The sequence below is a fragment of the Balaenoptera acutorostrata genome, chromosome 10 (assembly GCF_949987535.1).
Source record: "Balaenoptera acutorostrata chromosome 10, mBalAcu1.1, whole genome shotgun sequence".
NCBI lineage: Eukaryota > Metazoa > Chordata > Mammalia > Artiodactyla > Balaenopteridae > Balaenoptera > Balaenoptera acutorostrata.
In genome coordinates, this window is record NC_080073.1 from 76289700 (window position 1) to 76316294 (window position 26595).

The 26595-nt window shown below is 37.8% G+C and overlaps 1 protein-coding gene across 6 annotated transcripts in view; it reads right to left on the bottom strand.

The window, feature by feature from the left end:
• Positions 1-409: 409 nt before the first annotated feature.
• Positions 410-26595, bottom strand: part of SUPT3H (SPT3 homolog, SAGA and STAGA complex component) — a 427459-nt gene continuing 401273 nt past the window's right edge. For 2 of the 6 annotated variants that reach the window (XM_057554398.1, XM_057554402.1), the window contains one exon: positions 7006-8356. In XM_057554398.1, the coding sequence (XP_057410381.1) occupies positions 8315-8356 (42 nt within the window). In that variant the 3' untranslated portion in view covers positions 7006-8314. Of the gene's footprint in view, positions 1089-7005; positions 8376-26595 lie in introns of those variants that run through there. The other 4 variants (XM_057554399.1, XM_057554401.1, XM_057554403.1 and 1 more) reach the window with 4 other exon arrangements.

A 26595-nucleotide genomic window follows, 5' to 3' on the forward strand; every position in this document is an offset into this window, starting at 1 on the left:
CTTTAGGGAAATCGCATCCTAAAATAGCTTGTTGTCTTTAAAGTAAACTAGTGGGAGGCCTAGCAGGTTTTCAAAGATGCTGCTATAAACAAAAATGGAGTACGTCTGTAAGTCTTTTTCAAGTGTGTATAGATTCAAGTAGGACACAAAGGTTCTTAGGTCTTTAGTAGTATACAAATGTGACTAAGGTTACCTCCCTCTCTGAGGTCATTAACCCCTTCAAATAAGACTGTAGTCAGAGTGACCTACTCATAAAGGCCACAAGAAACCTGACTCATGGCCTGCTCTGAATTGCTTTCTCTGAGACACTGTATTATTGTCTTTAAGAAAAAGGCTGTGATCATCTATAGTTCTTGAGATTTGCAGCCAAATAAGTCAAACAAGCATCAATAAGAGATTAAACAAAGACTTAGCCAAAAAAAAAAAGAAAGAAAAAGAAAGAATTTTGTGCTCATGTTTGTTAAACAACCAAAAAATATTTATTGAATACCTAATATGTGCATGTGGCGATTACAAAGAGGTATAGATTTAAGACTTGCCCTCAAGAAATTCTTAATTTCTTGAGGCAGACTACAAAGCACACGGAGAGATGATTAGGGACAGAAAATAGGAAGTATAGAGACCAACAGGGGCATAAAAATTCAGAGGATGCAGAAGGCACTGTGCCCTGAGGCAGGCAGGAAGCTTTATGGGAAAGAGCTAGAGAAGGAGAGCACCTTGAAAACCTAGGGAGGAGGAGGCAGATGGATTTTTCATATGGTTCCCAGAGACACATGACTCTATATTGCAGGGGAAAGGCACCCTGAGTGACCTTGAACGTCTCCATCTGGATCACGTAGGCAAGGTTCCACTTCACTCTGTGATCATCCCAGGGATGCAGCAAGACAGCCAGTCTTGGGAGGAGCTGCCACAAGGAATCATCTGCCTCCCTGGTTCTGGAGAGACATGGGATTTGCCACCTCGCCCTCCTTTTAGGTATGGATGAAAGCTGGAAAACTGCTTGGCTGTGGTTTAGAGTTGGTGTCTCCATGACACAGTGACCCATCACTCTGGTCTTCTGTCATCTGGACCCTAGATTTGGTATATTCCTGTGGGATTAGGACCATGGAAAGTTGACACCATGCTGATCTTGCTTAGGCTGCCCTGTAAGTCACAAACTTCCTGCACCATTTGGGCTCATTGTCTCCTCCCAGGCCAAACCTATGGAAGTGTGGCCGGCCAACCTGCAGGAGTCACTGCTGCTTAGAGACTGCTCGATGGATTGGCACATACAGGTCTGGAAGGAGTGATTAACTTTTCCCAAGTAAAGTGGTTGGAAGAAGTAAATCAACGCCATTCAGAGAAGAAAGCTGCAGGTACGTAGTACCACAGGCTGCTGTACTGCTAGTTGGCATCTTAACAAACAAAAATCAGAAAGCGACTTGTTCTGAGGAAGAACAGACCTAGGATTGAATGAAAGAAGCTGCTAATCACTGGTGAGGGAGGAAAACCATCATTTCTTTCTTTCTTTTTTTTTTATTGGGGTATAGTTGTTTTACAATGTTGTGTTAGTTTCTACTGTACAGCAAAGTGAAGTAGAGTTCCCTGTGCTATACAGCAGGTTCTCATTAGTTATCTATTTCATACATATTAGTGTATATATGTCAATCCCCATCTCCCAATTTATCCCACCTCCCCTCCCCCCTTGGTGTCCATACGTTTGTTCTCTACATCTGAGTCTCTATTTCTGCCTTGCAAACCGGTTCATCTGTACCATTTTTCTACATTCCACATATATGCGTTAATACACGATATCTGTTTTTCTCTTTCTTACTTCACTCTGTATGACAGTCTCTAGGTCCATCCACGTCTCTACAAATGACCCAGTTTCATTCCTTTTTATGGCTGAGTAACATTCCATCGTATATATGTACCACATCTTCTTTATCCATTTGTCTGTCGATGGGCATTTAGGTTGCTTTCATGACCTGGCTATTGTAAAGAGTGCTGCAATGAACACTGGGGTGCATGTGTCTTTTTGAATTATGAAAACCATCATTTCTAATTCAAATTGTTTTCAGCAACTTTCTTTCCACTTTCTTCCTTTCTCTGTCCACCACTCCCCCCAAGCACACACACATCCTGGGTTAGGAGAAACAATGACTATGTCACAACTAACAAGCAAACATCTAAAAGGGATATTTGTATAAAGTTGCAAGGGGTTGCCATACGTACTTCTGTATCTGCCACTGCAAACACATGTACACAAGATGGGGATTACTTTATAACATGAGATAAATACCTTGTTTGAAAGCATAAAATAGTAGCCTATGTAATAAGAGCCTTCTGGAGAAATCTGGTCTCCACAAAGGAGAGGCTTTGTACACATGGATTTTTGAGGAAGTTTTTCTCATAAGTCGTACAGGGATTCTCAGTATGTGCATTGATCATATGTATTTATCTTAAGGTTTAAGACATTACAGAGGACTTGGCATCATTCTATATAATTATAGTCTATTATACATTACATGATATTCTATTATATACATAATACTTGGCCTTAGGGAAGGAATGTTAAGTTAAAATGAAATTTTCTTGTAATCAAGTTTTTTTAGTAGAGAAGTGCTTCTCGGTTCAGGGCAGCAATTCTCTTTACTACGTTATCAGAACTCTTTCGTACAATCCGTGCTGTACAACAGTGGTGAAGAGCATGAACTCTGGGGTCAAAGTGCTGGGTACAAATGCTAGCGCCATCTTGGGCACTTCTGCATAAGGCAGTGAAGCTTCTGTTCTTAAATTTGCGTTCTATCACCTCTGGGCAACAGGGAGAATGACAATGATTGTCTCATAGTGGGGTTGTGAGGATTTAAAGAGCTAGCCACACAAAGTGCTTAGTATACAGGGTGGCACACGGTGTCCTACAATTATTATGTAAAACTTATTATTAAAATACTGATACGATAAATCATCATTTTTGATAGCAAGTAAATTGTTATTTAAACAGTTATATAAGTAATCCTCTTGCTTCTTTATTTTTCCTATATATTTTTCTATTTTTATCTTCCTTTGAATAAAAGGGAGTAGTGAATGAGTGGTGGTGATGAGCAGAAAAGGGAACATGAATATAATACTGTATACAGAGTTACAGCGGTTTCCAACAATGAAATACTGTATCTGGGTTTCTCATGACTTTGTAGGAATTGATTGTTTTAAAATATGCTTCAATTGCCAAAATCCCCATGACTTATGACAGGCTGAATATTTGATATTTTCCTCCAGAAGACAAATGTAAGTCTCTTTCTTTGTTTCTTCTTCTTCTTCTTTTTTTAAAGTGCTATAGTATCACTATCCTAGTCACGACACTAGAAACTTACTTTAGGAGATATGACTTTTTAATATTTGAGTTTTTAAAGGCATCTGGCCCTTATTTAACCATCACATTTACATCCAATTTCTGTAGGCATGGTTCTGTTGTTTAAGCTTGGCTTGATGCCCTCTGCAGAAAGCCTTTGCTTTAATGAACACAACCCCACTGAAACTGCTAGAGTCCCCTGGTCTGCCCTCCTTCCCCGCCCCCAACCAACTGTACAAGAAGAGCACAGAAAGTTTCACCTTGCATTTCAAATAAGAAGATCAAAATAAGAAAATAAATTGAGGCAGAATCAGCTTTATGTGGCTACCACTGCTATGACATATTCAACTTGATGCCCTTATATTATTTGCAGAAGTGTTTATGTACTACGAAATGTTCAGCCAGAGCATACAGGAAACTATAAAATATTTTATGAGATGTATACATGGTTGATGGTAGAATTTTAAATGCAACTTGGGAAGGTTCTATCTAAATTCCAGGAGGGCAGATGAGGAAATACTTTCTCTGTAGTGACTCAGTTTTACATAAGGGGTTATATGAACTGGAAAGAAATACCTGATTTGGGAACTATACAAAATTTTTTTTCATAAAATTAAATTATATAGTTTACAGACAAGTAAAATTGTTTTCTTTCAGACCAAGAATCACCAGTTATGTTTGTCTTCTACATGGTAAAAGCATTAAACGTGGATTGTTTATTATTTTACAGGAACAAAGAACATGCAGTAATAAATGAAGAATCCGCCCCAGATACAGGAAGTATATACACCATTAAAAAATATTTGTGCTTCTGATGGTTTTTAAATAACAACTCTTGGTTCTAAAACTGGAACATTATTTGTGAATCTCAACTATTGCAATACGTGAAGGCAGAAGGTTAATGACATAGCCTCAAAATGGCATGTTTAGAAAGTTGCATTTCCAAATTCAGGTGAAGGGAGAAATATATTTCTGTTTCCTTTATCCTCAAGTCTATAAGGCAGTGCCAATTTCCCATAAGAGAAGTTATTTATTTATTTACTTATTTATTTATTTTCAAATTCCATCTCCCAAACACAGGCCTACAGAAATAGAAACTATTTTGTGCATTCACATTTGATTTATAATTAAGCCTGACTTTTGGTTTATTTTTGTTTTGTTTATTTATTTAAAATTTTAATTTTCTATTGGAGTATAGTTGATTTACAATGTTGTGTTGGTTTCAGGTGTACGGCAAAGTGATTTAGTTATAACTACACATATACCTATTCTCTTTCAGATTCTTTTCCCATATAGGTTATCACAGAGTATTGGGTAGAGTTCCCTGTGCTATGCAGTAGGTCCTTGTTGATTTTATATACAGTAATGTGTGTATGTTAATCCCATCCTCCTAATTTACCACTCCTCCCCCACCTTTCCCCTTTGGTAACCATAAGTTTGTTTTCTAAGCCTGTGAGTCTGTTCTGCTTTGTAAATAAGTTCATTTGTATCATTTTTTAGATTCCACATATAAGTGATATCATATGATATTTGTCTTTGACTTCACTTTGTGATAATCTCTAGGTCCATCCATGTTGCTGCAAATGGCATTATTTCATTGTTTTTTATGGCTGAGTAATATTCCATATATTTTTATGTGGTATATAAGTACCACATCTTCTTTATCCATTCATGTATCGATGGATATTTAGGATGCTTCCATGTCTTGGCTATTGTAAATAGTGCTGCAATGAACACTGGGGTTGCATGTATCTTTTCGAAGTATGGTTTTCTCCAGATATATGCCCTGGAGTGGGATTGCTGGATCATATGATAGCTCTATTTTTAATTTTTAAAAATTTTTTGATTTTTTTTCAATTTTTGGCTGCGCTGTGCAGCTTGTGGGATCTTAGCTCCCCGATCAAGCATCAAAACTGTGCCCCCTGCATTGGCAGTGTGGGGTCTTAACCACTGGACCTCCAGGGAGGTCCCTACTTTTAGTTTTTTAAGGAACCTCCATACTGTTCTCCAGAGTGGTTGTACCAATTTACATTCCCACCAACAGTGTAGGAGGGTTCCCTTTTCTCCATACCCCCTCTAGCATTTATTGTTCATAGACTTTTTGATGATGGCCATTCTGACCGGTGTGAGGTGATTGTAGTTTTGATTTGCACTTCTCTAATAATTATTGATGTTGAGCATCTTTTCACGTGCTTTTTGGCCATCTGTATGTCTTCTTTGGAGAAATGTCTATTTAGATCTTCTGTCCATTTTTTGATTAGGTTATTTGGGGTTTTTTTTAATATTGAGCTGCATGAGCTGTTTGTATATTTTGGAGATTAATTCCTTGTCGGTTGCTTCGTTTGCAAACATTTTCTCCCATTCTGTGGGTTGCATTTCCGTTTTGTTTATGATTTCCTTTGCTGTGCAAAAGCTTTTAAGTTTAATTAGGTCCCATTTGTTTATTTTTGTTTTTATTTTCATTATTCTAGCATCAACATCATGAAGTCATTGGGAAGATCAGTGAACTACCAAAGGTAAGGTTCCTGACACAAAGTAGGTGCTCAAAGTATGTTAATTCCCCTCTCCCCTGCTTACAGACCTCTTGTTTAAAATTGATGTATAACTGGCATATAACACATTATTTAATTAATATCACAGTCCCTCTGAAGAAGATTTTAATATAACGCTTATGCTTTAGGATGTGTCCATAATTAGAATCATTTAAAAAATAAATCTAGGTTATTGTCTAAGATAAACATGCCATAAAACCCTGACGTGTCTTGGTAATATCTAATGCAAACCCAGTATGGTGGAGTATAAGACTAGATAGACTGATAATTAGGGACCATGTTCTGGTCTCTGGTCTGTCATGGCATTGCTGAGTGACGTTGGTAAAGTCAGTTTCCCTCTCCAGGCCATCATTTTCCATCTGTAAAATGAGTGGTTGTTTTCAATGATCTTTAAGACCATCTTCCACTCTGACAGTTTATGATTCTACCTAACAATTCAATCTTTAAAGAAATTTATTTAAGTCACATTTTCTGAAACTTTCCCTTTATAAGTTTTTTTTCCCCCCTATACTCACTGCTTAAGGAAATTTTATTTCACTTCAAATTTAGTGTTGTGGAAAGAGTCAGAAAAAGAATCTAAAAGTGTAGAAAAGAAAAAAATAGAATTACAAATATTAATATTGAGCCATTACGGGGACATCTAGGCTGGTTCGGGACAGACATAAATGACCTTGTTTTATTCTAAATTCAGCTCACTGGCTTATGATGAAAAGTGAAAGGTTATTATATGGACTTACTGGGCAAAACCAGATTTTATAAATAATTACCTGTCAGACTGTTCAAGATAGACAAACATACGCCAGACCAACAAAAACACAGACCTGTCATATTTCTGAGAGAAATGTACGTTGAGTCTTCCTTCTCTGGGACTATAAGGAGATCAGGTAGAATAAAATGAAGGGAAAAAAATCTAAACCCTATATTTTCTGCCTTGTGCATACTTTAAAATGTATAATGTGGGAGAGGAGGAATTTTGATGTGAAAAATCGGCTCCTGAAAATTTTATACATCTATAAGCCTGGCATAGAAACCAAATACAATAAATGCTGTCGTTTTAAAAGTTAGGATGTTTACTGCAAGCTTATAATTTTCCATGATTAGGGACGCCAAGAAAAATAAGAATGATGATAAAAAGAAAAGTTTAATCATACATTTCACCAAGCACAGATGGAACATCAAAACCCTTTGGCAATTTTTTGATATTATATATCTGCATTTTTTTGTTCTTGACATGAAGATTTTTTCCAGAAGGACTAACATAGAACAGGTAAGTGATAGTTAACAAATGTGAATAACATGGCACAATCACATTAACCGAGCCTCACTATGATTTGGTCACAGGAGGAAAATCTTTCATGCTTCTCATTTCTGTTTTTATTAATTCTTTACAAAGGCTATCTCAGTGTGTGTAGAAACCACGATAAAAGTAAAATTATACAAAACTCATAAAGAATTAAAGAAACAACTTCCTTCTTTGCAATTCGAGTTCAATCAAGAACTGTATATAACTGCTATATTTTGGTTTGCTTCATTACAGTTCCTCGTTTACTGGAGAAAGTATAGATGCCCGAAGGATAACTCAGCTGCTAGCAGCAAGAAACTGCCCAGCCCACATTGCAGTCTAGGTGTTAGTGCTTTGGAGGGAGAAAGCAGATCACCTGGCTCCCCATCCACTGATTCTAACCGCTTTGCATCTAAATGGGTGCAGCGTGTGTGTGAGGGCTGGGCCTGGGGATCGGAGGGACAGGGGAAGGAGAAAAATGAAGATGGGGAAGAGGGTCTACGAGGGGAAAAACACACGATAGGCAGATACTCAGAAAGTTGGGAAGAAGCCATGAAAATGACACATATACTACACGTGGGGTGAAGGGAAGAGAAGATGGGAACAGACAGTTCATCAGGCCAATTAGGTCTTTGATTAGTGTGAGTTTATAAGATGGACATTTGTCTGTAAAATACATGTAGATCCTGACATCAAATGTCAGAAGGTAGAGTTGGTGGGACAGTGCAAGGGGAAGACTGACTGTTCTTTTGTTTCCTTTGTCCAAAACCTGGATTACAAAATGCATCAAATAAAACACAGACTAAACACTGAGAAAAAAAAAAAGTCACTGCTTTTAAGTTATGTGAGCTGAGAGCAGTAAATCTATTCCAAATTAAAATTTCAAAATTGTGTGAAGTGCATCCTTGTCCACCTACACACCATCCCAAACATCCTGCCAGTAACTGGCTAAATGGCCCATCCAGTAAACAAGACTAAGTGTTGAGGGGGCTGGAAAAGGGCTGGAGTCAGCCAGTTGATAGTCCCAACAAACCAACCCACTCCCAAGGATGCGGAGAAGGTAACCTTGTATTTTATTTTGCCCAAGGAGGGGAACAGAAATCACCTTAATATAACATTGCCTTTCCTGTTGTCGCACTCACAGTCACATCAGCAGGCCAGAAAAGCCATCCCATTCCTGCGGTAGGCACTCTGTCAAAGCAAAAGAAATCTGCAGTGAATTATCACATCAAGTCAAACCAGGAAAGGAAGCAAAAGAGCAAACAGAACTTTCTTCCTGTTTTGTAGACTCTGCTGGCTACAATCTAATAGGGTGCTTAATCTGAACATTTCTGGTGGCAAAGCTTTAGCAGCCACTCTGTTAGAAAGTCAGTGTGGTTAACAAGTGGTTAGTGATTCTATTTTGGGGGAGTGGGAGATACCTAAAATAAGACATCCCGTTCTGTTAATTGATTGGGCTTGGTTAGGCCAAAGACATGTTGTGTTGAATCTGTTTGTCCTTTATAAACATGTGCTCTCTATTGGACATGCCCAAGAATCACTTCTAACTAAGTCTCTTAATAGTCTGTAAATTACTGACTCATTATATCCTTCCCAGGCCTAATTTACAGTCTCAGCGAAAAGCTATGGGAACAGATACTAACAGAGCGCCCCACCCCCACCACAAATATGGTGATCTCTAAGGAGTTCTGTACATTACAGAAAACTTGAATCCTACATAATTTTATATACATTCATGTACATATAGATGTATAAATGGATATTCATGATGGGATAAAAATACTCCTATAAAAGAAAAATGGGAAAAGCTACTAATTGCAATAATGCAATATATTCCAGTAAAGAAAGTAAAATGGTGTGATTTCTCACCCTAAGAGATATATTCTGCATTTCAGAGTTGGAAGAGTTGGGCCATACAGGGCCTCTGTGACTCGTCCTGATTCTCACAATGAGACCCAGAGTGAAGCAGAATTAAAATCCGGGATTTAGGAATAAAATACCCCTTTTCACCACCATAGTTTTCATTATTTAAACTAGGAACAGCAACGTTCAGAGAATTCATAACCCTCAATTAAATGGAGTTTTTCTATAGTCTGTTTTCAGAAAAATGGAAAAAATGACAAAATCTCATATCAGGGATTTTTTTTTTTTCCTTTAAGCTAGTAACTCTGGGCTGTTCTGGAGTCTGTAAACTTTCGGTCCAATAAATTTACCTTCAGTAGCCATATTATAGGAAATATAGAATAAGCTTTTATGGTTAAGATAATGTTATGAAGGTGCTGAGAGTTTAATTCTAAAAACATGATTATTTTTAATTACACACACACACAAAAAAAAGGAAAGTGGACCCAAGCTTTTTAGAAAGACTTCTACCAATATGAGGTGAAACAAAAATGGTTTTCCAGATAACTTTCTGTTAATCATAAAATTTAATTAACTTCAAAACCTTCCCTCCAAATCTCCTGCTTACACAGGATTTACTATGGTTGTCAGGCTTTGGCGCCCTGGCTGAAATTTCATCGGTGGGTTATGCTGTTACACAGTTCACTCCAGATCAGCATATCAAGGATGAGAAAACAGTGGCAGATTCTAAGTTTCCTTTGTCAGGGATCTCTGGGAGCTCCATCCTACCATTGGACTTTTTGTGCCACAGGGCACTTTCAGATTGAAGCAAACATTCTAACAAAGGCTAGAAAATTCCAGCTCTAGCTCCTAAGATTGTGCACCGGAGAACAGTGGTTAAGTGAGCTCCTTGGAGAGCCACAAATAAGCTGCAGGAACGGATAAGGTGTCTTCCCACAACTACAGGCAGGGGAGCCTCAGGCCTTGAAACAGCCCCTTCCGCCACAGCCGCCTTCGAGAGGCTCACGCCAAAGTAATACTTTCAGCTTCTTAACCTTGATATTTTACAGTTTACAACCACAGTGACAACCTTTAACATAACATAATATTGAAAGCACAGGGATGGTTTACATGGAGATAAATGGACCTGGGAATAAAGCTGGGTTCCTCTTAAAGGTAAACGGTTGAGGTGAGCCTTCCTTGAAAAAGCAGTCTTGGCTCGGGAGAAGACTAAGTCTTGGCTGAGCTCACCTGAGAAATTACCACATTAAATCTTTCCAGGGTGGGCGATATGAAATGGTTCGCTCCAGTACTGAAAAGGTCACTTTTCAAAAATCAAGTCACCTTCACAGATAATTGATTACTATTGTTTGCAAACAAGTAAAAGATGACAGGCTTATTTAATAACATAGACACTCAAGTAGCCAAGTTGAATGAGAAAACTAAAGTTTAGAGCTGACCCAGATTTCTGGAATAAGTTCTTCCTGTTCTAATTCTAAAATAAAGAAGAAACAAACGAGCATGTGTAATTAGTGAAGAGCAATTTCAGCAAACCAATCCCCTAGGGTCCTCCACCCTGAGTCACTGCTTTTTCCTTTTGATGTATAAAGGATGTATGTTGTCTGTCTGTGTAGGGTAATTATGGGAATGTCCCAAATTTGGCAACCCTTCCAGAGTGAGCAACTTGAAAGGAAGATGGATGAAGACAAGTCATCTTTGTGTCAACTGTGAATTTCTATTTGTGTTGGGAATGCTGAAACTAAATTTAAACATTGCTTGGTGTGAGGGCCTTCCAGAGGCCACATTCTCATGAAACACTCTGTATCCCACTCACTCTCTACTGTCAGATGCTATGAACGATTCACAGACATCCTTAGTTAGTAAAACCCAGACCTTGACCAGAAAAAGCCAGGACCTCCCCAACTACTGAAAAGTATAAATTAATCAATAACACAGACCTCGCCCCCCGCAAACCAGCTCTTACTGCTATATACCACTTAAGCTTTACTTCTTACTTAATAGAGCTCTGTTCTCAACTACTGTTGGCTCCTGTGTAAACGCACTGAACAGCTCAGATATTTTAGCATCTCCCAAAGTCACCAGCAAAGATGATATATATATATTTTAAAGGACCAATTGTAGTTCTTAGGCTTTTTTTTTTAAATTGAGTATCAAGCTAGCTCCCCATTTTTGACATTCTTTTATTCATTCAGCTCCAAATTATGACCTTTTACTGGAATCTCAATCTACTTGGATAAACAGACATAGATTCTACTTGCTGCACTGGGCACTGGTGGGGAAATGAACTAATTAAGGGTGTACTTAAAAAATATGGCTTAAAAAAAATCGTACGGACAATGAACAAGCTAGAGAAAACATTTAAATCCCAAACTGGTTTACTTCTGCTTTTTTATGGTTCATCATAAATTACACATTTTAAGGAATGCCAATTAATATTAAAAAGCAAAAGGTTAATATTTATCTTAAGCAAAAGAAGATAAATATGCTCTAAAACATATCCTGCAGTTTGAATCTGATTGTATGTGTGTGTTATTTATGCCATTAGCCTAATTAGTAAGGCTTTAATTATAGATAAAACCACGCCCCTCAGTTCAGACCTGTATTTTATTCTTACTACTACATTTCCTGATCAGTTTTGGCATCACTGAGGCGGAGCTGTTGCTGCTCCGCACCCTGTCCCATGGGGCCAGAGTTACGACTCTGACCCACCATCCTCAGGATGTGCTGTTGCTGCACCCTGAGCCCAAGCCACTACTGTACCCTGTCACCCCACAGCTGGTGCCACTGCTATATCTCCCCACCCTGGGGCCCAAATCACTGTGGTGAGCCCCAAGGACTCAGACCCTGGGTCCTTGGAAGACATACACATGCCTGCACCTCAGACACTGGCACTGCCATCACTGCAAGTGCACCTGTGCCCCAGGACCAAGGTAGATCCACGTGTGCCTGATCCTAGAACACCGGCTCCACTGCCACTGAGTGCCAGCTCACTAAACCTTGTACCAAAATGGATCCCCTTGGCTAGAACTTCCTTTCACAGGCAAAAAAGAAAGACCCCAGCAGCAGCCTCTGCCATCGAGGACCCCAACAGCCCTAGATATCACTGCCACTTGCAGGACCTCTGCAGTCTGGGCCCCTGCAGTCTTTGCCCAAGTTGACCTCAGCTGATGGAGCTGCACAGAGATTATGCCACTGTGCTTTCCCCAGAATCAGAGCTGCTGAACCCCATCCTGCCAGAGCCCTCACAGACACCTTCAGGTGAAAGTCTTTCCCCTCCAGAGTCAGTCTGAAAAGGCTGGAAGAGTTGACTGCTCCCTCAAATGTGCAAACATCGATGCAAAGCTACTAGAAACGTGGAAAAGCAAGGACACATATCACCACCAAAGGAACTCAATAATTTTCCAGCAACTGACCATAAAGAAATGGTATCTGTGAGTTACCTGAAAAAGAATTCAAAATAATTATTTTAAGAAAGCACAGTGAGATTAAGAGAACTGATAGACAACTCAATGAACTCAAGAAAACAATGCATGAACAAAATGAGAAATTCAACAAAGAGATAGAAATCATAAAAAAGAACTAAACAAAAATTTTGGAACTAAAATGCAAGAGAGAGCTTCAAAAACAGAATCAAGCAGAAGAAAGAATGTGCAAACTTGAAGACAGATTTCTTGATATTATCCATTAAGAGGAGAAAAGCAATAAGAATGAAAAAAGGGTGAAAAAAGTCTGTGTAAATTAGGGGACACCATTAAGTGAAATAATGCAGTCAGTCCTCTGTATCTATGGATTCCACATCTGCAGATTCAACCAACCAAAAATCTCTGGAAAAAAAATTCCAGAAAGTTCCAAAAAGCAAAACTTGAATTTGCTATGAGCCGGCAACTATTTACATAGCATTTACATTGTATTTACAACTATTTACATAGCATTTACATTGAATTAGTCATTATAAGTAAACTAGAGATGATTTAAAGTATATATGGGAGGATTTACAGAGGTCACATGCAAAAACTATGTCATTTTATATAAGAGACTTGAACATCTGCAAATTTTGGTATCCATGGCGGGTCCTGGAACTAATCCCCCACAGATACTGAGGGATGACTGTATTTGATTTATGGGAGTCCTAGAAGGAGAAGAGAGAGAAAGGGTCAGAAAACTCACGTAAAGAAATAAGTTCTGATATCTGGGGAGAGATATGACCATCCAGAAACATGAAGCTCAGGAATTCCCATATAGATTTAGCCCAAAGAGCTATTCACTGAGACATATTATAGTCAAACTCTTAAAAATCACTGACAAAAAGAGAATTTTGAAAGCAGCAAGAGTTTAAAAAGAGTCATCACATACAAGCAAACCCAGATAAGGTTATCAGCAGATTTCTCAGAAGAAACCTTGCAGGCCAGGAGAGAAAGGGATGATATATTCAAAGTGCTCAAAGAAAAAAACCTGCCAATCAAGAACACTTTACCCAGGAAAGTAGTACCCGGGTAGAGATAAAGACTTTTCCAGACAAACAGAAGCTGAGGGAATTTATCACCACTAGACCTGCCTTAGAAGAAATGCTAACGGGAGTTCTTCAAGATGAAACAAAAGGATGCAGCAAAAGCAGTTCTAAGAGGCAAGTTTATAGTGATAAATGCCTACGTTAAGAAAAAACGAAGATTTTACGCACCCATGGTCACCTAACCTATGACAAAGGAGGCAAGAATATACAATGGTGAAAAGACAGTCTCTTCAATAAGTGGTGCTGGGAAAACTGGACAGCTACCTGTAAAAGAATGAAATTAGAACACTCCCTAACACCATACACAAAAATAAATTAAAAACGGATTAAAGACCTAATTGTAAGGCTGGACACTATAAAACTCTTAGAGGAAAACATAGGCAGAACACTCTTTGACATAAATCGCAGCAAGATCTTTTTTGATCCACCACTTAGAGTAATGAAAATAAAAACAAAAATAAACAAATGGGACCTAATTAAACTTAAAAGCTTTTGCACAGCAAAGGAAACCATGAACAAAACAAAAAGACAACCCTCAGTATGGGAGAAAATATTTGCAAACGAAGCAACTGACAAGGGATTAATCTCCATAATATACAAAACAGCTCATGCAGCTCAATATAAAAAAAAACCCAAACAACCCAATCAAAAAATGGGCGGAAGATCTAAATAGACATTTCTCCAAAGAAGACATGCACATAGCCAAAAAGCACATGAAAAGATGCTCAATATCAATAATTATTAGAGAAATGCAAAATAAAACTACAATGTGGTATCATCTCACACTGGTCAGAATGACCATCACCAAAAAAATCTATAAACAATAAATGCTGGAGAGGGTGTGGAGAAAAGGGAACCCTCCTACACTGTTGGTGGGAATGTAAATTGATACAGCCACTATGGAGAACAGTATGGAGGCTCCTTAAAAAACTAAAAATAGAACTACAATATGACCCAGCAATCCTGCTCCTGGGCATACACCTGGAGAAAACCATAATTCAAAAAGATACATACACCCCAGTGTTCATTGCAGCACTATTTACAATAGCCAGGACATGGAAGCAGCCTAAATGTCCATCAACAGAGGAATGGATAAAGAAGATGTGGTACATACATGCAATGGAAGATTGCTCAGCCATAAAAAAGAAGAAAATAATGCCATTTGCAGCAACATGGATGGACCTAGTGATTGTATACTGAGTGAAGTAAGTCAGACACAGAAAGACAAATATCATATGATATCACTTATATGTGGAATCTAAAAAAAAAGGGTACAAATGAACTTATTTACAAAACAGTAATAGAGTCATGGATGTAGAAAACAAACTTATGGTTACCAGGGGATAAGTGGAGGGAGGGATAAATTGGGAGACTGGGACTGGCATATACACACATATATACACACTACTACTAAAATAGATAACTAATAAGAACGTGCTGTATAGCACAGGTAACTCTACTCAATACTACACTGTAATGGCCTATATGGGAAAAGAATCTTAAAAAAAAAAAGAGTGGATATATGTATATGTGTAACTGAACCACTTTGCTGTACACCTGAAACTAACACAAAATTGTAAATCAACTATACGCCAATAAAAATTTTTTTAAAAAGGGAAGATTTAAAATAAACCAAACCTTATATATTGTATAACCTTATATATTTCAATTATCCCTCAATAAAGCCGGAAAAAAAGGGGTAAAATTTCATTACAGCAGGCCTCAAATTCACTTACAAATACTTCATTCCTCAAAGGCCTAAGACAAAAGATTTTGGTTCTATTATCTGAATTCCTATAAATTTGCAGAATTGGATTTTAGCAACTCTTTATTTAGAGTTCCAGCTTGGTGCTTGGTGGTGCTTGCTCGCACCGCCACTTGTGCTTGGAGGTGCAAAGGACACAAGGATAAGTAACACAGTCCCTGCAGTCACTGAAGCTTCCAACTTAATGCTAATGGTTTAACCACCACCAGTAAAATGCATTGAGAGGTCATTTTCAAGGGTGGGAAAGAGAAAAGACAAGGCAGCCTTTTTGTTTTCTCTTTTACTTTTAATCATAATATTTAATTTCAAATAACACTTAAAAGGGCATGAGATTGTATATTTCTTAAAGCAGGGGGGCAAATATTAAAAAATACTACACTTTAAAAAAAATGGCTTATGAAGTACAATACTTTCATGTCCATATCTAATTTAGCCTTACCACAACTAGCAAAAAACAAAGGTCTTGTTATTCTCCTTTTTAAAGTGACATGTCTAGTGGGTGATGAGTAGATTTAGGATTCAAAACCCAGGGCCGGTATTCTTTTCATTACACCAAACCGTCTTACATTAAACAAAAGAAAACAAAAAAACCCCTGAAATCTGGCCTAATTTATTCCATCCAGATTACTATAGATATACATATTCTCCTAGTCCTAATAAACTCAATTCTTGCTAAAGATCACTTAAAGTAAATTAAAATTAACTAGATTAGTCTGGCACAATCCCTCAGAGTGCAAAGATGGGACCTGAATCTAAATCATCTTCAGTTTGGAGGCACTCTCAACTGGTGCTTATTTTCCAGACTAATTTAAAGAATAGTATATAATAAAAAACATTGTGCATCCAAATAACTTGGGGAGCTTTACACAAATAACAGATACTCTGGCTTCACTTCTTTAAAGTCAATTGGTCTGAATGGAGCTCGAGTTTGGAATGTTTGAGAAGCAATCCCAGTGACCTGGATGCAGGTGAGGGCTGAGAATGGTGGTGGAATAGGTGAGTACACCATTAACAGGACCCCAAAATGGTTTGGTCAATAAATGGAACCCTCTCAGAGTCTGTCATGATTCTACAGTAAACAATATTTCATAATGGAAATCCTAATCTTAGCATTTAATTTAATACAGAAGAAACAGAAATTAGGTTTTTGGACCATGCCTTTCACGCAGACAGCAGACGGGTTACCTGTTATCTCTCGCACTTCGTACTTGTGGGTCATCTGTACACTAGTCATTGTTTTTCTCCTTCCCAGATGCTGGGATGCCGCTGTCAGGCAGCACGGCCCTTCAGACCGCCACACCACGTTTAATTCCACAATGGCAAAGGGATTTGGAAATTAAGCCTACTAAACCAAGTTGAACAAATCTTTTGCTTACATCTAAAATCAAGGAACAATAAAATTTTGGAACTGGAAAGTATCTTTGTGAACTCCTCTAGCCCAATTCCTAATTTAACAGATGAAAAAACCATTGCCCAGAGAGAAAGAGAGACACATCCATGGGCATGTGGGGAGAACCCAGGATGGTTCTCATTCTGCCCAAAGCTGTGTGTTCAGCTTCTCTGACCTTAATGGGGAAAACAGATGTAGGGGAAAAATTCATTTTTCCAGATAAAGTACCCTTGGGAGCAGAACAAAAGTGAAGAGACTGGGCGAAGGGAGGGACTTCATGACGTCCAAAACAGGACAGCTGAGTAGTTAGAACAAGGCAGCCATCATGAGCTTTTAGTTCTACTTCTGCCTCTCCTGCTATATGATTAGCTCTCCGTTAGAGAATCACCTAATATCCCTGAGTGCCCCAAATTATAATTTTGATAAATGGATGAAATAGCAAAATAATTAAGATAAACTTGGCTGAAAGGTTCTGTGGCAAAAGTATGCACCTTTAGAACCTTCAAGGGAAAGACGTACCATTTGTTCATGCTGAAGTCTTACTAAGGCTGTGCTCAGTGTCTGATTTAGGGCCAAGCAAATAATGTGGCCTGCCTAGGTCTGTCTGGAGTTGGCGAATTTGGGTTAAATCCAGTAGAAGAAGGACAAGGAAAAGATTTGGAGCATACATTCACCCTGTCCCAAACTACCGTTAACTCCCAATTAACTAAGTGTAGGGTAGACTCTCTGCATTTTGGATGATTTGTGGGCCACAGGAGCCGCCCTGGTTATCAAGGGCCTGGTGGTTTCCCAAAAGCTCTTTTCCACTCCACAAGGATGAAGAGGGCACAGAGGGCAGAGGTTCTACAGCTACTGGCTTGGCTTTGCTGGAAGGAAAAGGTGAGGGAGGTTAGAGAGTAACCGAAAGCAACAGTCTTTCCCTAGTCCTAACTAATTAAGTTAGCCTACGTGTTCCATTTATTGGAACACTCGGTTGGCTGGGGTTGGGAAGGTATGTACATCTCTGCATTTCACGTATAAACGATGTTCCACAAGACAGCTGAATTAGCCCTCCTCTCTGCCCCAACTCACTCCCAAGTTACTGTGAAACCAGTTGTGCTTTTATCTGGCCTTTTTCTACCTCTCTTCCGGTAGCAACATCAGAGACTATGCCAAGTTGCCTCAAATTCCACTGCTCCCGTTAAGCACAAATTCAGCCCTGCCCTCCGTGGGTCACTGGATTCAGAGTCCAAGCCCTCTATTGGCTCCTCCATTTGCTGAAGGAGGTGACAGTGCCCTGAGAGACGTACTGTTTTGCTTTAATACTATAAATCTTTGGACCTCTGGAGCTTCATATCAAAGCCACGTAATAGCTTTTGAAAAGATAAAATATGCCCCCCTTTTCTTGCTGCCCTTGTGTCTGCGTGTGGGCAAGAGATTTAATTACAATGAATAAAACCGAATGGTGGTCTGAGACTCTTAAAATCAAAGTGGGGATCATGGCTGAAATTCATTAGCAAACATAAATACAAATAGGCACATCTTGTTTGTACCAATGCCATGTGACTTTCCCCTTTTTGATAATTTCATTCTAACTCTGATATTTCAGAGAATCTAAATTGAACCATATGATGTATAGCATTGTAACATGCAAAGCTCTTCATTAAACATTTTCCTTTTTTGTGTACTTCCCCATGTTATAAATATCCAGTGAAAATCATGGAGGGCAGTTTGTCAGACAGCAGAGCCTTGATTTAAGACAGTGGAAGGAGCCCTGCCCTCTAAATAAGAGGTCTTCTCTGGCTGGCAGAATAGGAAAAAGACATAGCATTAACTCCCATTCTATTCCAAGTAACTGGAGCCTATAAATCTTGAGGAACGTGTCATTTTATGCATGTTTTTTTCTAAGTCTATATCATATTCTTCTTATAAGTTATTTCAGGATTCTGAATATAAACATCTCTAAATTAAAATTTAATTATTAAAAATTACCATTTCTAGTTGCCCAAGTCATTGCAATCAAATTATATGAGAGATGTGTTAATTTCTTGTTGTTGCTGAGAAAAATAATTATGTGGTTGATACAAATAGCATTGTATTTTAGAGAAAAGTTTTTTGTGAATGTCATTTTTAGCAACTTTACATAAGTCTAACTAAAAGTGTGCCATTTCTATGTTTAAACTATTCTTTCCATGATATTGTAAGCACTTAAATACATCTATGGTAATAATAATTTAATGGCAATAATATTAAACTTTTCTTCAGCTACCTATACTGTAAACAAAACACAGATGTCCGAATTGTTCCAAGCTGCAAACACATATATGTATAAACAGTGCCAAACTGGCAGGAGTTAGTAATCAAAATCTCCATTTTTGGGGGGGGCAGTTTAGTATAACAACAGTTAATTCTCATTTTTCTTGTTTGACCCAAAGCTCTCCAGAAGGCAGGAAGTTGCTATTTTATTTATCTCTGTATGTCCAGGGTGCAACCCAATGCACGGCACATAAGTAGGTGCTCAATAAACAATCATCGAATGAATGAATGCATTTGACTTGCAAGTACCTTAGTTTCCTCCGGACAACGAGAAATGCTAACATGTGTTCACCATGACAGCAGGAGCTGGGGTATTCTCAGCTCTGAAAAATTAGGTTTAGACCACACACTTATCATTTCACCAGATAACCGTCAGCAGCAATCGTTAAGAAAAATAAATTAGTGACCTTAATAATTCAATCATAAGCAATGCAACAAAGCAAAGGGTTACTCTGATGTTAGTTCACAGCTCCCAATGGGAGCATTTCTGGGCTTCTCATTACCGTTTTCTGCCAGGAGTAAAAACTTCTGTATCTATGGAGCCAACTGCATTGTTTGCCAGAAAAAAAAAATCCAAGTCATCTAAAACAACACTGTTAAATTGTTTTGTGGCATCTAAACATTTTAAGTTCCAATATTCTGTTACTGAAAAGTTTAGAGTAGTATAAAATAATTTTTTAACAATCGTGGTTGGGTGGCAATGTTGCTCAATTGTATTTCCTGTTTTCAAAGTTGTCAACAATGATACAATAAAAATTAAAAGAAAATACTGCCTCAATGACCTTTGCCACGTCAAAAAATACAACATGAGGAATAAGAACACGAATAGCAACAGCTGTTTACCCATGGTCAAGACACCAATTTAGAAGAGTAAATAAATTATAATTAAGATATTCAAGAATTTTTGGAAGACAGTGAATAATAAAATTATGACACAGAACTATCAGGACACAGTAGTTAATATCAATCACTGAGGTAGCCATCTGAGAAGGTATATTTCTGTATGAAGCTACTGTCATTCATTCATTCATTCATTTATTTAATAATATAGGCTGTGAGGTGCAGTGGTGATCACAGCAGTGATCACAGAAGTGGTTCCTACCCTTCATATGTTGAACAGTCTAGTGGGGGGAGACATATTGAATGAGAAATGACAAAAGTAATGGGAATTACAAAGTGAGAATACAGTGTAATAGGACCATATAAGAGGATAGTAGAGGTGGGTGGTGGTGATCAAGGAGGCTTCTTGAAGGAAAAGACACTCAGCTGAGGCCTGAGTTGGGGATGGGAGGGGAATGCGTAGCAGGACAGAAAAATGTTCTAGGTAAGACCCAGAGGAGAGAGAGCCTGACTTATCTTATTCCCAAATGCCAGTCTACAGGCTATGCTTGTCACAATAAATATTAAATCCAAGACACCAACCCACACCACCTACCACTGAAGGGTTTATCAAAATTCAGGCAAGAAATGCTCATGTTATATAAACATTCAACCAATTCTTTTGAATCATTACTTTAGAGCCTGATATAAACTCCTTATATTAAATTAGAATAACTGGAGGACTTCTCGTTTCTGAGGTAGCATGTAAGAGGCTTGCAAGGTGCCACTCTGTCCTAACAACAAGTAAAAGTTGAACAAACAGAAAAATCAACAATTCTTCTTACATCCAAAGGAGAAGTGAAGTGACAGGGAAAGCCAATGCCCTTAAAATCAGAGAGACAGACAGGCAAATACAGAGAGTCACAACTTAATGGAGCACAAATCCATAAGCAAAAACCTTATAGATTTTTTTTTTGTGGGGACCAGTGCTGGGGTAGAGAAAATTGAACTGTAACTGACAAACTGCTAGGTGTGTAGTGTGGACAAACCCGGGAGATAAAACTCCAGGGGGACTCAATCATGGGGGATGGGGAAGGGGACCACACTCTTCTGAGTTTTACCTCCTGGAGCTCTACCAGGTTCTCAAAGTGAGTATCACAGAAAACTCTCCTCATGCTTCAGGCAGGGAGAGGGGTCAAAGGCATTTTGAAATACACAAAAGCATACTGTTCTTCTTAACAAGGTCTACCTACAGGAGGAACTATTTAACCAGAGCTTAACCTGCAGAGGTTTTATAAGAGCCTAACTGACCTGGGAAAAGGCAAATATCCAACTTCAGTCCACTGTAACCACCTTGACTAATAGGTTGGTGGGTGGGACACTAAGAAGCACTTGTGAAGGTCACAGTTCAGAGGCACAGGCTCACTAAAAGACTAAGACCTAATCATAGTTGTATAGAATGCGCCCCCTCCTCCCACATCTTACCACCATATTAATAAAGACCTATTTATAGTTGTTCCTTTTACTCAGTATATCATGTCTGGGTATTAAGACAAAATTACAAGGTATATTATAAGGCAAAAAACAGTTTGAAAAGACACAGCAAGCATCAGAACCAAACCCATTTATGACAGGTATGTTGGAATTAACAGACTGGGAATTTATAACAACTATGATTAGGATGCTAAAGGCTCTAATGGATACGGTAGACAGCATGCAAGAACAGACGGGCAATGTAAGCAAAGAGATGGAAATTTTAAGAAAAAATCAAAAAGAAATGCTAGAGATAAAAAACCACACTAACAGAAGTAAAGAATGCCTCTGATGGGTTTGTTAGTAGACTGGATATGACTGAGGAAATAAACTCTGAGCTTGAGGATACTGCACTAGAAACCTCCAAAACTGAAGAGCAAAGAGTAAAAAGACTGGAAAAAAAGAACAGAATATCCAAGAACTGTTCTCTAGGAACCTCCAAAACTGAAAAGCAAAGAGTGAAAAAACCAGAAAAGATGGAATAAAATATCCAAAAACTGTGAGAGAGCTACAAATGGTATAACATATGTATAATGGGAATATCAGAAGAAGAAAAAGAGAAAGGAACAGAAGAAATATTTTAAAAAACGATGACTGAGAATTTTCCCAAATTAATGTCAGACACCAAACCACAGATCCAGGGAGCTCCGAGAACACCAAGCAGAATAAAAACAAAAACCAAACTACACCTAGGCATATCAAACTACAGAAAAATGAAAAAAATTAAAAGATGCCAGAGAAAAATAACACCTTACCTATAAAGGAGCAAAGACAAGAATCACACCTAACTTCTCCGAAACCATGTAAGCAAGAAAAAAGTGGAGTGAAATATTTAAAGTGTTGAGAGAAAAAATCCACCAACCCAGAATTCTGTGCTCTGTGATGTAATCCTTTAAAGGTGAAGGAGAAACAAAGATTTTCTCAGACAAACGAAAATTGAGGGAAGTTTTTTTTTTGCTAGTACCCCTGCTTGCAGGAAAATGTTAAAGGAAGTTCTTTAGATATAGTTCAGAAACCTGGATATACATAAAAAAAGGAAGAACACTGGAGAAGGAATAAGTGAAGGTAAAATAAAAACTTTTATTCTTAATTGATCTAATAGATAATGGTTTGTTCAAAATAATAGCAATAATGTATTAAATTACATTGCATATATACCCATGTTTCTGTATATTTATGTATAAGTGAAATGAATTGCAGTAACAATACAAGGGACAGGAGGAAGGAATCAATATTATTTTGTTCTTATAAGGTACTAATAGTACCTGTTAAGTGGTAAAGTGTTATTGGAAAGTGGACTTTGATTAGATGTCAATGTGTTATTACAAACACTAGGGCAGCCATTAAAAAAAGTAAAATTAAAAAAAAAGGAGTATAACTGACATGCTAAGAAAGGAAAGAAGATGGAATCATATAAAATGCTCAGTTAATACCACAAAAGATGGAAAAAGAGTGGAAGACAAAAATGGGGACAAAGAACAAGGGCAGCACATAGAAAACAGTAACGAATATGGTAGATATTAATCCAACTGTATCAATAATCACTTTGAATGTCAGTGGTCTTAACACACCAATCAAAAGACAGGGATTATCAGAGTGGATCAAAAAATAAGACCCCACTATATGTTGTCTATAAGAAACCCACTTCAGAGGGCAGACAGCAGAAGCAAGAAGAACTACAATCCTGCAGCCTGTGGGAAAAAAACACATTCACAGAAAGATAGACAAGATGAAAAGGCAGACGGCTATGTACCAGATGAAGGAACAAGATAAAACCCCAGAAAAATTACTAAATGAACTGGAGGTAGGCAACCTTCCAGAAAAAGAATTCAGAATAATGATAGCGAAGATGATCCAGGACCTTGGAAAAAGAATGGCGGCAAGGATCGAGAAGATGCAAGAAATGTTTAACAAAGACCTAGAAGAATTAAGAACAAACAGAGATGAACAATACAATAACTGAAATAAAAAATACACTAGAAGGAATCAATAGCAGAATAACTGAGGCAGAAGAACGGATAAGTGGCCTGGAAGACAGAATGGTGGAATTCACTGCCACGGAACAGAATAAAGAAAAAAGAATGAAAAGAAATGAAGACAGCCTAAGAGACCTCTGGGACAACATTAAACATAACAACGTTCGCATTATAGGGGTCCCAGAAAGAGAAGAGAGAGAGAAAGGACCCGAGAAAATATTTGAAGAGATTATAGTCGAAAACTTCCCTAACATGGGAAATGAAATAGCCACCCAATTCCATGAAGCACAGAGAGTCCCATACAGGATAAACCCAAGGAGAAACACACCAAGACACATAGTAATCAAATTGGCAAAAATTAAGGACAAAGAAAAATTACTGAAAGCAGCAAGGGAAAAATGACAAATAACATACAAGGGAACTCCCATAAGGTTAACAGTTGATTTCTCAGCAGAAACTCTACAAGCCAGAAGAAGTGGCATGACATATTTAAAGTGATGAAAGGGAAGAACCTACAACCAAGATTACTCTACCCAGCAAGGATCTCATTCAGATTCGATGGAGAAATCAAAAGCTTTACACACAAGCAAAAGCTAAGAGAATTCAGCACCACCAACCAGCTCTGCAACAAATGCTAACGGAACTTCTCTAAGTGGGAAACACAAGAGAAGAAAAGGACCTACAAAAAGAAACCCAAAACAATTAAGAAAATGGTAATAGGAACATATATATTGATAATTACCTTAAATGTGAATGGATTAAATGCTCCAACCAAAAGACACAGGCTTGCTGAATGGATACAAAAACAAGACTCATATATATGCTGCCTACAAGAGACCCACTTCAGACCTAGGGACACATACAGACTGAAAGTGATGGGATGGAAAAAGATATTCCATGCAAACGGAAATTAGAAGAAAGCTGGAGTAGCAATACTCATATCAGATAAAATGACTTTAAAATAAAGAATGTTACAAGAGATAAGGAAGGACACTACATAATGATCAAGGGATCAATCCAAGAAGAAGATATAACAATTATAAATATATATGCTCCCAACATAGGAGCACCTCAATACATAAGGCAACTGCTAACAGCTATAAAAGAGGAAATTGACAGTAACACAATAATAGTGGGGGACTTTAACACCTCACTTACACCAATGGACAGATCATTCAAACAGACAATTACTAAGGAAACACAAGCTTTAAATGATACAATAGACCAGATAGATTTAATTGATATTTATAGGACATTCCATCCAAAAACAGCAGAGTACGCTTTCTTCTCAAGTGCACATGGAACATTCCTCAGGATAGATCACATCTTGGGTCAAAAATCAAGCCTCAGTAAATTTAAGAAAATTGAAATCATATCAAGCAACTTTTCTGACCACAACGCTATGAGATTAGAAATCAATTACAGGGAAAAAAATGTAAAAAACACAAACACATGGAGGCTAAACAATATGTTACTAAATAACCAAGAGATCACTAAAGAAATCAAAGAGGAAATCAAAAAATACCTAGAGACAAATGACAATGAAAACACGATGATCCAAAACCTATGGGATGCAGCAGAAGCAGTTTTAAGAGGGAAGTTTATAGCAACACAAGCCTACCTCAAGAAACAAGAAAAATCTCAAATAAACAATCTAATCTTACACCTAAAGGAACTAGAGAAAGAAGAACAAACAAAACCCAAAGTTAGTAGAAGGAAAGAAATCATAAAGATCAGAGCAGAAGTAAATGAAATAGAAACAAAGACAACAACAGCAAAGATCAATAAAACTAAAAGCTGGTTCTTTGAGAAGATAAACAAAACTGATTATCCATTAGTCAGACTCATCAAGAAAAAGAGGGAGAGAACTCAAATCAATAAAATTAGAAATGAAGAAGGAGAAGTTACAACAGACACTGCAGAAATACAAAGCATCCTAAGAGACTACTACAAGCAACTTTATGCCAATAAAATGGACAACCTGGAAGAAATGGACAAATTCTTAGAAAGGTATAACCTTCCAAGACTGAACCAGGAAGAAACAGAAAATATAAACAGACCAATCACAAGCACTGAAATTGAAACTGTGATTAAAAATCTTCCAACAAACAAAAGTCCAGGACCAGATGGCTTCACAGGTGAATTCTATCAAACATTTAGAGAAGAGCTAACATCCATCCTTCTCAAACTCATCCAAAAAAACTGCAGAGGAAGGAACACTCCCAAACTCATTCTATGAGACCACCATCATCCTGATACCAAAACCAGACTAAGATACTACAGAAAAAGAAAATTACAGACCAATATCACTGATGAATATAGATGCAAAAATCCTCAACAAAATACTAGCAAACAGAATCCAACAACACATTAAAAGGATCATACATCATGATCAAGTGGGATTTACCCCAGGGATGCAAGGATTCTTCAATAGACACAAATCAATCAATGTGATACACCATATTAACAAATTGAAGAATAAAAACCATCTGATCATCTCAATAGATGAAGAAAAAGCTTTTGACAGAATTCAACACCCATTTATGATAAAAACTCTCCAGAAAGTGGGCATAGAGGGAACCTACCTCAACATAATAAAGGCCATATATGACAAACCCACAGCCAACATCGTTCTCAAAGGTGAAAAACTGAAAGCATTTCCTCTAAGATCAGGAACAAGACAAGGATACCCACTCTCGCCACTATTATTCAACATAGTTTTGGAAGTCTTAGCCATGGCAATCAGAGAAGAATAAGAAATAAAAGGAATACAAACTGGAAAAGAAGAAGTAAAACTGTCACTGTTTGCAGGTGACATGACACTATACATAGAGAATCCTAAAGATGCCACCAGAAAACTACTAGAGCCAATCAATGAATTTGGTAAAGTTGCAGGATACAAAATTAATGCACAGAAATCTCTTGCATTCCTATACACTAATGATGAAAAATCTGAAAGAGAAATTAAGGAAACACTCCCATTTACCACTGCAACAAAAAGAATAAATTCCTAGGAATAAATCTACCTAGGGAGACGAAAGACCTGTATGCAGAAAACTATAAGACACTGATGAAAGAAATTAAAGATACCAACAGATGGAGAGATATACCATGTTCTTGGATTGGAAGAATCAATATTGTGAAAATGACTATGCTACCCAAAGCAATCTACAGATTCAATGCAATCCCTATCAAACTACCAATGGCATTTTTTTACAGAACTAGAACAAAAAATCTTAAAATTTGTATGGAGACACAAAAGACCCAGAATAGGCAAAG